This window comes from Pagrus pagrus, assembly GCF_965226575.1.
Source record: "Pagrus pagrus genome assembly, chromosome: 20".
NCBI lineage: Eukaryota > Metazoa > Chordata > Actinopteri > Spariformes > Sparidae > Pagrus > Pagrus pagrus.
This window is the reverse complement of record NC_140207.1, coordinates 25836068-25849594: the sequence shown is the minus strand read 5'-3', so window position 1 is coordinate 25849594 and position 13527 is coordinate 25836068. Positions and strand designations below refer to the sequence as shown.

At 39.2% G+C, this 13527-nt stretch overlaps 1 protein-coding gene across 2 annotated transcripts in view; it reads right to left on the bottom strand.

The window, feature by feature from the left end:
• palmdb (palmdelphin b) overlaps window positions 1-13527 on the bottom strand; it is a 67040-nt gene that overhangs the window by 41334 nt on the left and 12179 nt on the right. For both annotated transcript variants that reach the window (XM_084341203.1, XM_084341201.1), the window contains exons 3-5: window positions 11369-11449; window positions 10485-10615; window positions 1349-1463 (exon numbers count right to left, since the gene is read on the bottom strand). In XM_084341203.1, coding sequence (XP_084197329.1) covers window positions 1349-1463; window positions 10485-10615; window positions 11369-11449 — 327 coding nt within the window. The remainder of the gene's footprint in view (window positions 1-1348; window positions 1464-10484; window positions 10616-11368; window positions 11450-13527) is intronic.

The following is a 13527-nucleotide window of genomic DNA, read 5'->3' as shown; positions in this document are numbered from 1 at the left end:
ATGTGTAAAAACATAAAAGAAACCGGATGTTGTTAAAACGCAAGCGGACGCAGATGTGATCTGCCTATACTCTCAACAGCTACCGAGCTTGTACAATGCTATTGCTACTCGCATTTCTCTAGCAGCATGCACTGTCATCGTGCCATCCTTCATCAGGTCATACAGTTTGACAAATGCTGCTCCTAACACGCATCCAGCCAGTGAAAAAACACAGTTTTACGTCATGTACTTGGAAAGAAATCCAACTAATTGACTGAATCATGTAAACCTGTTTTTTTCCATTATTGCATTACTAAAGTGCATGTAAACAGATCAAATCAGATTATCATCACCTGATTATTCCTTGTTATCAGATTATTGTGATCATGTAAATGGGCTCAATGCAAAGTGGAAAGTTAAATCACACGAGGTCAACGAAAATGAGATTTTCAGAAGCTGCTAAAAGTTAAATACTAATGAGATTTAGAACATTAATGTAGCAGCAAACAAGTATTTGATATGTAAAGATATAATGGAGTAATGGAGTACTGAACAGAGAATGAGGTCACACTCTCTCTGTTTGTGTTGTACTCTCAGCTTCTCTTATTTTGGTCATGCTCGCATGTTAGTGCATGTGAGTCCCTCTCTGTCCTACCTGCATCCATTTTCATCATGGCAGCCTGAAGAAACTTTCTCATATTAAGCCGAACAATACACCAAAATATGATTCTAAAAACATTTGAAATGAGAAATAGTCAACAGTAATCTTGATTCATATTTGATCAGAACTGCCTTATTGTGCAGTTTAGTGTAAGTTTTGTGAGCAGTGTGGGTTCAGATGCCTTCTTCTTTTTTGAGTTTAATGACACGCATATTTATTTTTTCGTATGCTGGTTCCTTTTTTGCAATATCTCATGTCAAGGTTGTAAATTTCATGATAAAGTTACCATCAGATTTTATGTTTTGGTGATAAAATCAGCTTTTATAGAGAAATGTGCTCTACAGAGCAGGAGTGAGGCTGCACATTAAACTTAAAATTCTATTGTAAAAATGGATAATTATGAGATTTTTTTTTTTTCCATATGACTTAGGAACAAATAGTTGAAAGAGGGCAGCTTCAGTGCTTCATCAACACAGCTGTCAGGAGTAATATTTCAAATATACAGACCCATGTCTTGTTGGGCATTATTCTCACATCAGGAATCAGCTGATGATGTTTGTTAAAAGATAAGGATTATTAGATCTCATCATGCTTCATTGGCTTGAGGTGAAAAGCTGCATGTTGTATCAGAATTAATCAGTTTGCAACAAAGTGAAAGAGCCAGCAAAGCAAACACCATTTACAAGTAGCCAGTTTACTGGAGCCTACCTTGATAATGTCCTCAGCCGTCCTCTCCACCTCTTTTAACCGCTTCAGAACTACTTCTTCATTGGCAGAGATGTTGAGCTCTTCTGTTTCCAAGGCCTCAATCTCCTTCTCTATTCTGTACAAGACAGTAATGAACAGTGCTAATTAGTGGGATAAGCACTTAGCTGCAGTAGTTTCAGCATAACTTACTCTGCCTGTCTTGACTGTTTCTGTCATTGTCTTTTATTTTTATCATGTAAAGTGCCTTTGAGTACCTTTAAAGGCAGTACAATTAAAATTATAATTAGTATTATTATTTGCAGCAGCACCTAGAGACTCCTTGAATGGCTTTTTAATAAAGCAAGCACAACACATTTGCTTCAGGGTTTTTTTTTTTTTTCAAACAGCACAACAGTAGTACTGCCGTGTTTGCTTATATGGTATTCCCAATTTCCGGACGAGTTGAGGAGTCTCAAAGTGATAGTTCGGGTCTTTTGATGTGCTGTTTTATGAGTTACTTTTCCCTTGTCAGTGTGTTACGTGCAGTAGATGACATCATCTCACCAATGGTGTGGAGAATCTGTGTAAGCATATGCTATATTTGGCACTTAACGTTGCTGTTAAACAGCCTTTTCCTTTGGCACTACATTCCACCTGTGCATAGGAATACGACGTTGTACGTTTGAGGGAATGTAGTGCCAAAGGAAAAGGCTGTTTAACAGCAACGTTAAGTCCCAAAAATTTTAAAATATAATGACACTTAAACGGCTCCATGTATTTTAGGTAGGACTTAATTTAGATGGCTAAAATAAATCTTGCTGCTGGTAGGGTTTCAGCAATACCAAGCCCTACTTCCTGCCGGCGCTGCTTCTCCACCGGAGAGCTCAGGGTCATCTACTGCAGGTAACACACTGACTAGCGAGTAAGTACCTCATAAAACCCCTCATCAAAAGGCCTCTATGATGATTATTTATGATCATCTGGTAAATTGACATTGCTAAGTTTGTCATTCAAACTCGCAACTTCAAGGGTCAATGTGATTTATTTGACATCATACAACACAACGATGCATTGCAAAATGAAAGTTTGTAAACTCCTTTTTGCTGCACCAACATAAGAGAAATATACAGTTATTTACATATATACATAATCATGTTGTGCATTTATGACAAGTTATGACATTATGTGACAAGTTATGTCAGGATGAATGTAAACAGCAGCAACAAGATGTTGATGATAATATGGTCAGCATCTTCATATCAAAAGCTCAAAATCAGGGACTGTCCATCCACTGTGGCTGCATGTGAGCACCACACACCAATGATGAAAACACAGAGTCCACCTCTGTCGTACCGCCTGTCGAGTGCAACAGCTTGATCCGGGATGCTGTGGTGGAGACAGGTCTCTAATGATGTGGACACAACAGTCTCTAATTGTTTGACCATCCTGGGTCCCATTTGCCCATTTAATTTTCCTGTGACTGCACATTAGCCAGGAGCAGCATGAAATCCAGGCTGGATTAGCATGACTCTTAGTCTAACACTCTTCCCCCCTGTGGCTGATCAGGTTGAGTGGTTGAAAGATACCATGGGCAGTGATTGTCTAAAAGTCCACTGTTCTTAATTCAAAACCCGCCCTTACATCTTCACTGCTGATTAATGTATTAATTTCATTAGTAAATACTTTGTAGCAAACCTACCTCAGCAGGATTGCATTCCGCGACCAGGTCATTTTAGGTACATTCAAACAAACCTTTTCTTCCCCACTTGGCAGCCATAAAACTATCATTAATAATGCAATCCAGAAGGGAGAGGTTTTCCCACTTCCAAGGAAAAAACGTTTTTAACATTTATAAGCTAATTTACCATAGGGGTCTGGTAGGATTACCGAGGTCAAAAGGACAATTGACACCCCATTGTGAATTTCTATCTGCAACAGCCCTGACAAGGCAAATCATAGTTTGAGTTATCCACTCAAGGTTTTCATTGCATTTCTAACATGTTACCGTTTCAAACAATGAAACGAGTAGACTCCTGGTTGACCGACCGTAGCCACGTCCGTCTCCTATTTTCATAAAACCACCAGTAAACAACTCTTTCTTTGCTTCTTTAGCCGTAGGCTTTCAAGTTTCTATTTTAATTTGACAACCAAGTTTCGGCGCCAACTGAGTTTATGACTTTGCTACCAGTTTTATACAACCTTGCGTTTCTTCTCGAATGAAGCCAATAGAACTGAAGTAATATTTTGCCATCAACCAGCTCAGATCCAAATAGACAGCCCGTCTGTACTATAATCAATGGGCTGCTTCCAGTGAGACATCTGCTGTCGGACTTTCACCGCTGAACCACATTTGAGAAGAGACTTGGCAGAGCACTTAGACTGAACCACACTTCGTCTCTGGGACCACAACCCCCAGAGTTCGCCGTGAGGGGGTTCTGTCCATTGCATTCAGTGCTTTGGTTCTGACTGAGTTCTCAGCTCCGAACTGGCCTTTACATCCAAAAGTAGGCTAAACCACCCTCTCAACTGCTCATGACTTGGTTGATGTCAAAATAATATAATAATAATAAAAAATATTATTATTACTTATTTTCCTTCAGTATTAGTTACTAGAATCCATAGTAAACAGATTATTATTATTATCCTCCTATTATCCTCCACCATTCCCCATTTCCTCATTCAATTCACTATCATCACTTTGACTGCTTTTATATGGTTAATATTCATTCTGATCATCATTTCATTTTACTCATTTGTGTTAATATTTAGTTGATAAACAATTGTATTTAGACCCAGTCATTGTTCTGTGTATTCCTTTGAAGTGGAGAATGGAGATCTATTTAATCGAGAAGTCACACTTTGGATATTTGACTGATAACTTGAGAAATTATTGTATTGATTTCAATTTTCCTCTTTGGAGGTGGTGCCCCTAAAATGAGTGCAAAAGTATTGAGATTCTGCTACATGTTTCAGCAATAAAGTAAAAAAAAACAGCATCAATTAAAAAACAAAAATGGAGTCAAATTTGAAGCATTTACTGCCTGACATTATCCTTTTGGTAACAAGGAGCTTCCCATCCTGCATGACATCAGAGAAAATGGCCACTGTGTTGATACAGTCAATAGCTGCGGGATGGACAAAGGTCTCTCTAAAGATGTGGGCACAACAGTCTCTGATTTCCAGTTGCAGAGTTAGCATCCATTTTATTATTCTGTGACCGGACAGCCAGGAGTAGGCTGGGTAGTGAGATAGCTTTAGGTCCAAACCTATCCCGGCTCTCCTCCTGGGGCTGGGCAGGTGTTGTGGACAGTGATCGTCTCAAGATGTGCTTCAATTTCAAACAAAAATGTTACTGTAAAAATGTAAAAGATTGAGGTTTTAGGGAGTGATTAAGGAGATACTGACCGCCACATCTGCTGTCGGTACCATAGTAACAGATTTGGTAGTTTTGTCCCCAGTAACGCAATTCTTTCAAATTTAAATTGCATATTTAGTTATATTTTACTCTGTTTACATGTGTTTAAAACCTGTTATGAAACAAATAGGATTTTAAAAATTCATCTGTGGTTCATCTTCCCATTTCTGCCTGAGGCTATAGGTAGTTTTGCTGTCAGTCACAGAGGGGTCAGGGTTCTTTCAGAGTCCATCCTGTGTGATTATGGGTTGTTTGAGGCAGGGATTTTGTCCACAGATTGCCTGTGTGACTTGAGTCAGACAGCTTTGATCCAGCTAGACAGAGACAGAGCTCCCAGAAGCAACACTAAAGGGATGGCCAAACAGGGTCAGTTTAGTTCAATCCTGCTCATCAACACATATTAGTAAACCATTTGCTCCCCCTCAGAGAGCAGGTCGATTCAGACTGGGGAGTAGTTCTCGGCAGATGAGTAGCCTAAATATTTATCTGATATACTGTATGTGCTCCATATGAGCCAACTTAGATTGTGTCTATTTTAGTGACTGTTTATTCAAGCTTCACAAAGCCTGACAAAAAAATTAAATATAAAATCTAAATTCAGTGTCATCAGTACATAGAATTGTCATCAGTGATCAAAGCATGGAACTCCTGTTATATGATGACGTGGACATTTACGGGTTATATATGGGATATTGGAAACATTCCACACCTTGATGACAAAGAGAGCTCACCAGGCAAAGCTAAATGGACTTTAAAGAGGTCGTATTATGCCAATTTTCAGGGTTCATACTTTTATTTGGGGGTCCTAGTAGAATAGGTTTACATATTTTAATTTTCTAAAAACACATTGTTTTTCTCATATGGTGCATTGCTGCAGCACCCATTTACACACTCTGTCTTAAATGCTCCGTTTTAGCTACAGAGTGAGACATCTTGCTTCTATTCAATCTTGATGAGAGTTGCACATGCGCATTACTTAACAGGCAGGATGTAGCCAATCAGAGGCAGAATAGGGTGGGTCATGCCGAGCAAGGTAGTGTGAAGTACAGCTGGTAACCATAGCTGCAGTACAGCTGTATATATATATATATATATATATATATACCAGTGGCGAGCGGTGACCTTTTACTGTGGTCATGCTGAAGTGTCAATACCATGCGCGCCCGTAAGGGGGGTATTTATTTACTAATAAAAAATATAATATGGGTTTTAACTACTACAGTGGAAACCACTTATAGTGATCACGTTGGTCCAGAGTACATTTGATCACTATAAGCGGTTGATTACTAAAACCGAATTGTTATTATTTCACTTGTTTTTTTATGCAGAACATCATCTAAATGCCAGTTGTATAGTTTTTCAATGAGAAAAATGTAACGAAACGGTCGTCAGCGCGATCCTCTCGTCAGCTCCAAACTCACCCGTCTGCACCTCAATCACAGACCACAGCTGGTTTTCCACACAGCATTTACAGTAACTCACGTGACAATATGTCACTGTCAGACCGGATCGTTTGATGGGAGGGGGGGTCGGGCAGTTTTTGTGATATTTACTTCAGGAGTAGGCCGTCCACTTGAAATTATAGTTTTCTTTTCCTCAAAAGTTTGCGAAAACGGCACTGAACACAAAGACTGAATAGAATTAATATTTTCACTCATTTTGACCAGGCTTCCACGATGAAATGAACCACTGACATTTTCCCGCTGAACAATTCAAACAAGTCAGTTTTGCGCATGCGCGTTGGCAGATAAGCTGCTTCACTGACAGCTTTTTTGCCATTCAAAATGCTCATCTACAGTAAACACAGCCTCTAGCAGTAACTGTACTACTCGGTGTCACAGTGCGCATGCGCGAAACAAGCTGTCAGCTTTCCAGCTTTTCGCAAGCAAAACGGGACAGATTAGGCACGGATTTAAGACCAAAACAGTAGAACTAAGGTATTGTATAATTGAACACACTGCCAGATTAATATTTTCAATTATTTTTATTGAAGGGCTTGGGCATGCACTGCATTTATAGCTTATTATGACAGCTCGCCCATGATATATACCATACATATACAGTATATATACACTTCCAGTCAAAAGTTTGGACACACCTTCTCATTCAATTTTTTTTCTTTATCTGTATTATTTTCTACATTGTAGATCAATACTGAAGACATCCAAACTATAAAGGAACACATATGGAATTATGTAGTAAAGAAAAAAGTGTTAAACAAACCAGAATATGATTTGTATTTTATATTCTTCAAAGTAGCCACCTTTTGCTTTGATGACAGCTTTGGACGCTTCTGGTATTCTCTCAATCAGATTCATGAGGTAGTCACCTGGAATGGTTTTCAATTCCAGGTTGTCAAGAGTTAATTTGTGGAATTTCTTGCCTTCTTAATGTGTTTGAGACCATCAGTTGTGTTGTGCAGAGCTAGGGTTAGTACACAGTTCAATACAGTGAATAGCCCTATTGGACCACTGTTCTAATCCATATTATGGCAAGAACCACTCAGCTAAGTAAAGAGAAATAACAGTCCATCATTACTTTATACATGATGGTCAGTCAATCCGGAAAATATCAAGAACTTTGAATGTATCCTCAAGTGCAGTCGCTAAAACCATCAAACACATGATGAAACTGGCTCTCATGAGGACCACCCCAGGAAAAGAAGACCAAGAGTTACCTCTGCTGCAGAGGATAAGTTCAGTAGCAGACACATCTCAACATCAACTGTTCAGAGGAGACTGTGTGAATCAGGCCTTCATGGTCGAATTGCACACAGAAAAGGTGAGCGGATGGTTTCTACATGTGTGGTTCCCACCATGAAGCATGGCGGAGGAGGAGTGATGGTGTGGGGGTGCTTTGCTGATGACACTGTTGGTGATTTATTCAAAATTCAAGGCACACTTAACCAGCATGGCTACCACAGCATTTTGCAGCGACATGCCATCCCATCTTGTTTGTGCTTAGTGGGACCATCATTTGTTTTTCTACAGGACAATGACCCCAAACACACCTCCAGGCTTTGTAATGGCTATCTGACCAAGAAGGAGAGCGATGGAGGGCTGCGTCAGATGACCTGGCCTCCACAATCACCTAACCTAAACCCAATTGAGGTGGTTTGGGATGAGTTGGACCGCAGAATGAAGGCAAAGCAACCAACAAGTGCTCAGCACCTCTGGGAACTCCTTCAAGACTGTTGGAAAACCACTCCAGGTGACTACCTCATGAATCTGACTGAGAGAATGCCAAGAGTGTGCAAAGCTGTCATCAAAGCAAAAGGTGGCTACTTTGAAGAATATCAAATATAAATCATCATATATATCATCATAAATATCAAATATAAATCATATTCTAGTATATGCATATTCAAGTTTGTTTAACACTTTTTCTGTTTACTACATAATTCCATATGTGTTCCTTCATAGTTGTAGTAGTTCATAGATGTCTTCAGTATTGATCTACAATGTAGAAAATAATAAAAATAAAGAAAAACCATTGAATGAGAGGGTGTGTCCAAACTTTTGACTGGTAGTGTGTGTGTATATATGTATATATCTATCTATCTATCTATATATATATATATATATATATATATAGAGGGTATAAAATTAGATTTTTGACCAGGTAGGGTTTGAAATTTTACCGACCAAAATATGCTGTTCACAATCACGACCTTAACTAACAGATTTCCTGTAGGAAACACTGAACAGCATAAAGATAATTGTTAATTGCCCACTTATTGTTTTTTAGTAGGGAACTATATAAATGAAGGTTTCAGATACTGTTAAAAGAATCCTAACTTTAATTTCCAATATCTCATACATAAATCAGCATACATAAACAACACACATGCACTTGCCTACCTCAAACCATTGGTGGGTGCACCATTTAAATGTTAACTATATCATAACATACACAATCACCAAACAACATGTGAACTAAACAACACATTTTTTCCTGTCTCTCTGCCCATGTAGGAGGCACAACCATATGAGACCGTTACCGTTGACAGATGTTGCACTTCATGGTATTAGCACTGCCGTTGTACACCAACCACTCTCTCCTCACCCCCATATCATTGAACCGCCACTTTTCATTAAATTTTCTTTTTGGTTGTATTCCTCCACAGCTCTCCTCCTGCCGTCTCTTTTCGGGTGGTTTTACACCCGCAATGTGTTGCCACATCTTTAACCTTATCTCTAATCTCTTCGGTTTTAACCTCTTCTTCTTCCTCTACTTCTTCTTCTTCGTCGTCTTCTTTTTTTTCTCTTCTTCTTGTTCTTTTGACTGAGCATGGATGTATCCATATCCAAGACAACTTGATACATTTTCAAATGTTGAATGACGGTGGAGAGCGAGGGACAAATTTGAAATTCGAAACGCAATCAGTAGATCTGCTGTAGCTGTAAACTGTGTCTGTTTTACTGTTTGGCATTTATGTTGAAAGTTATATAGCAAAGTAAGCATATTTCAGCAGCCTGCCAATGGCGTGTGACCTATTTATTTTACTCGCCAAAACATATTTTTACACGCATTTGGCGAGTGGTTGGGGGCCAATTTTAAACCCTGTATATATATATATATATACTGTATATATACACATATACATATATATGTGTGTATACATACATATATATATGTATATATATTCAATTATATATATTCAATTTATACAACGTTTGTTACGGAAGTAAAGGCTCGACTCCGAACCAGCCGTTTCAGGCAGTGCTGGAGCAGTGTTGTCTGTGGGAGAGAGTCACTCCCTTTGGGGTGGACTTTGAGCTTTTTCACTTTGCACACCTAACAAAAGGCAAAACCCCAAAAAGCATAAAATGAAGTCTTTAAGATTTTTGGTAATTGTTTTTTCTTTTCCTGTTGCAGTATTGTGTGAAACTGGGACAACCCAAAGTATGAGTTTGAAAGTCTGTTGAATATTAGGTATTATACCTAAAGGGGTAGGTAGAGACAACGACACCCCTGCACTCTGAAACCTATTATTTCCACTAGCTTGCACAGCGCCACAGTGGTTTATTGCTGCACTGAACCCCCAACCCTGACCCTTCCTATATTAATGTCTGTGTAGAGAATGATCCCCACCAAACAAACAAAAACACATGCAAACAATAAACCCTGTCCTCCTGCTGATATAATAAAGCTTCTGATTGTAAAAGAACAGGCATTAACTATAAAATGAATGACAGTTGCACAGAAAAACTAATTCTAAGAGAAATACAGTCACGAATACACCAAGCAAAGAGAGACTATGAAGCTAAAGTGGGAGGTGTGGTACAGAATAAAGAACATTGGCCTAAAGTCACAGCAGGCCAACCCTGCACAAATGGTAGATTTTTCATGTTTTTCAAGGGGACGGGAGAGAGAGTGGCACACCACCATACAATATTAGAGGCAGTGCAGCGCACCCTTTCCAAAGTGAATTTTAGAAAATCCTTCACAATGCAGTCTGTGGCAGAGGAGCATACTGTTTATGTAGTTCATTCTCCACATCTGAGTTAAACCCGAGTGTCTTCAAAGTCTGTTACTATTTGCTTTTGCAGCAACCTATTTTCTCCACTGGGATGACTAGTTTCCCTTTTTTCACTCTGTCTTCACATGCCTCAATGCACATGAACTATACCTTCACCCACATGCTCCTGTAGTTCTGTCAGCTCTCTGTTGTCAGCCTGTTGTGTCCAGTGTGGGATGTACTGTGGAATTTATTGCAGTTTCCAGGTGCTTTCAGGTTACCTGACAATGTTGCTCTGCAGCTGATCACTCTGCTGCTGTTCGTCATGAGCCTGAAGCCTTAAGGCCTCCTGTTCCTCCTCCGACTGCTGACTCAGACCATCCATCAGCCACTGCTCCCTCAGGGATTTCTTCTGTCAATAAAACACACCAACACACAGCAACCACAGTTTCAGCTTTCAATAGTATTTAGAGTTCTATACATGTATCTTGAATCATGTTTATGCTGTGTCTTTCCTGTCATCCCTCAGCCTCAATATACAATGCAATATACACCTCCAGTAACTGCCACAGCAGTTACACATGCAGAAACACACGCTTGTTGGATCAACACCTCCTTGCTGTGAGTTAATATTGGATTCTTCCTGCTCCCTGCTGGTCATTTAACTGCTTAATGCAGCTTTAAAGACTTAGTTTGAAACATTTTAGTTCCTGTGGCCAATTTGGAGCATTTTACTGTCCCCTTTGTTCTTCTACTAAAAATATTCAGTTCAAATGTCTGTTTGTACTCAGAAACAAGGATTGCGGGCCAGAAGAAATTGCTTCAGAGTGAATAAAGCTGTTGGTAGAATTAGAAAAATATTAGATGTTATGTAACAATCCTGCAGGGGGATTCAAGTTATTATTTGTGATATTGAGATCTGATATTGTTCATAGATCGTGTTTGAGTTTGAAATACAGAAATGAAACAGAGATTGCTGTAGTGTTATTAGTTTTGTGAGAGTAAATTAAATCGCAAAACTCTCATCCCAGAGTTCTACCTGGGAGTCTTTCCTCACACATGTCTACTCTATAATGTTCTTCATCAGATGGAACAAGAATTTACCACTGCGCTTTGACACATCTTCTCCTGGATGTTAGTTTCCTGTTATTACAGTAAAAATTACCTTCATGTACTGGAGTTTTAGTTTCTCCTCTTCAATCTGTCTCCTTTTCATGGCAATGTTCTCCTGGATTCTTCTTTTGTCCTGAGGGGGGAAATCAAACACACATATGCATCATGTGCACATTTGACAGCATGGAAACTATTCCATCTGTTGTCTCCTTGTGCTGACACTTCAACCTTGAGCTGACAGCTGGACACCAACAGCCTCACATAGCTAAAAAGCAAGTCAACCTTCATGACCTCACCCAACCTACCTGTTGTTTGTGTGTGTGTGTGTGTGTGTGTGTGTGTGTGTGTGTGTGTGTTTGTGTGTGTGTGTGTGTGTGTGTGTGTGTGTGTGTGTGTGTGTGTGTGTGTGTGACCACCTGTTCACTACAACTATCCCTGCTTATAAGCACTTCCTGTAGAAAATATCATTTATCTTAAATGAAATTAGACAATGGGACATTTCAAGTAATTTCCTAATGAACACATACTGTGTGTATGTCCTGCCACAGACAAACACACTGCTCAGCTTTAATCTCAGCATCAAAACACAAGCATGTTGGTTCCTGGATTTCTCACTGACAGGGGTCACTATGAGCTAAAATTAGCCACTGGATCTTGGATTAGTGTGCACTAAGTCCCAGTGAAAGGGGATCGCCCTGGTGACGTCTGCTGGTATTTATAGTCCTGTCTCTGTCTGCGTCTGACTTAAACTCAGTGATATCACTGGCCTGAAATGTTTGAACCATGAAAACCATTTCACAGAGACAACTGGCGCCATGATAATTAGAGGCTTACCAATTAAATGACAATGTTACTCATCATCTTTTCTTTTCCACCCAATTATCAGATGGGTGTGATTTCATTTCATAAAATCATCAGTAATATTGCTCCCAGCCTCCTAGTGGTGGATGTGCATGCTTGACTTACAGCTGAGCTGGCACAGGCTGGTGGGATATATGAACAAACTTGCAAGGCTAACTGTATAACAAGCCAAGAGCAGACAATGGTTTGAAGAGCTGTTGAAAAACAAGGGCAATTTAGCATGCATACTGTCAAATGATGAAATTGGGAGGCAAGTTTTTAAGCAGTGCTTTAACGCTGACTCGCTAATTAGCTAGCCTGCACTTTTCCCTCAATGGATTCTTATCTGGTTTCTCATTCAGCATTAAGGTGACATCGTACATTATCCTTAAACGCCTATCCCAGTCTGAAAGGAAATTCAAAATTGTTGTTGAACCATTTGTACAGGTACAGGGATGGTTTTTGGCTCTTTTGAAAGGTTACAGTCTGAATATATTTCCCAAACAGCCAGAAACTGTGTAAGTGCTTCTGTCATTGATCTCTAGGAGTTTTGGACACGCTGAAAATTTTATTTTTTTACTCGCCTGAATTTTTTAATGCAAAAATAAGCCTGCAGATGAGCTGTAACTGCCCCTTTTAGCTGGAAAACACAATTGGTCCACAATATATAGTCTTTCATGGTCCAAGTTCAATTTTAATAATAATATCACTGAAAATGGACACTTAACACATGTTTCTTCTAATCAAATATTCTGAAATGCTTTTTTCTCAGCTGTTGATTGTACCTGGCTACCTGTTTCTGCATTACCTATTTCTCTCCTAAAATGTTTTTGGTGACATTTTGGTAAGTACTGAAGTACTTACCAAAATGTAAGTAGAAGGAAAAAACAATCAATTCAAAACAACATTTCATGGAGAATAGTACGGCATGGAATGTACTCAGTTTTCAGAAATATATACAAAATATTTTAGTGTACTGTTTAGATGTAATACTGTGAAAATACTGTTTCCTGTTTTAAAATGGACAGCCAAAACCAAGCCTAATTTATAGTACATCACATCAACTGGAGTGTTTATGGGTCCAGTGCTGCACAGTGATTGTTGCAGATTCTACCCCTTGAGCAAAAGTGCATACCACAGCCCCCTCTGGTCAATTTCAACATGTTTTGCGTCTTTCTACTGCATAGACAGTCCAGTTTTATGAAAAGTGGTCAAATACTTGGTCAAATGACCACCATTTTTCTTTATGTTCTTTTTTATCATTATATTATCGATAACAGCTGTGCTGCCTCCCTGCACTCTGAGGGGAACTGACCTGCTCATCTACTGCCAGAACTCTGAAGGTTTTCTTCCACAGCTCTGTCATCCTGC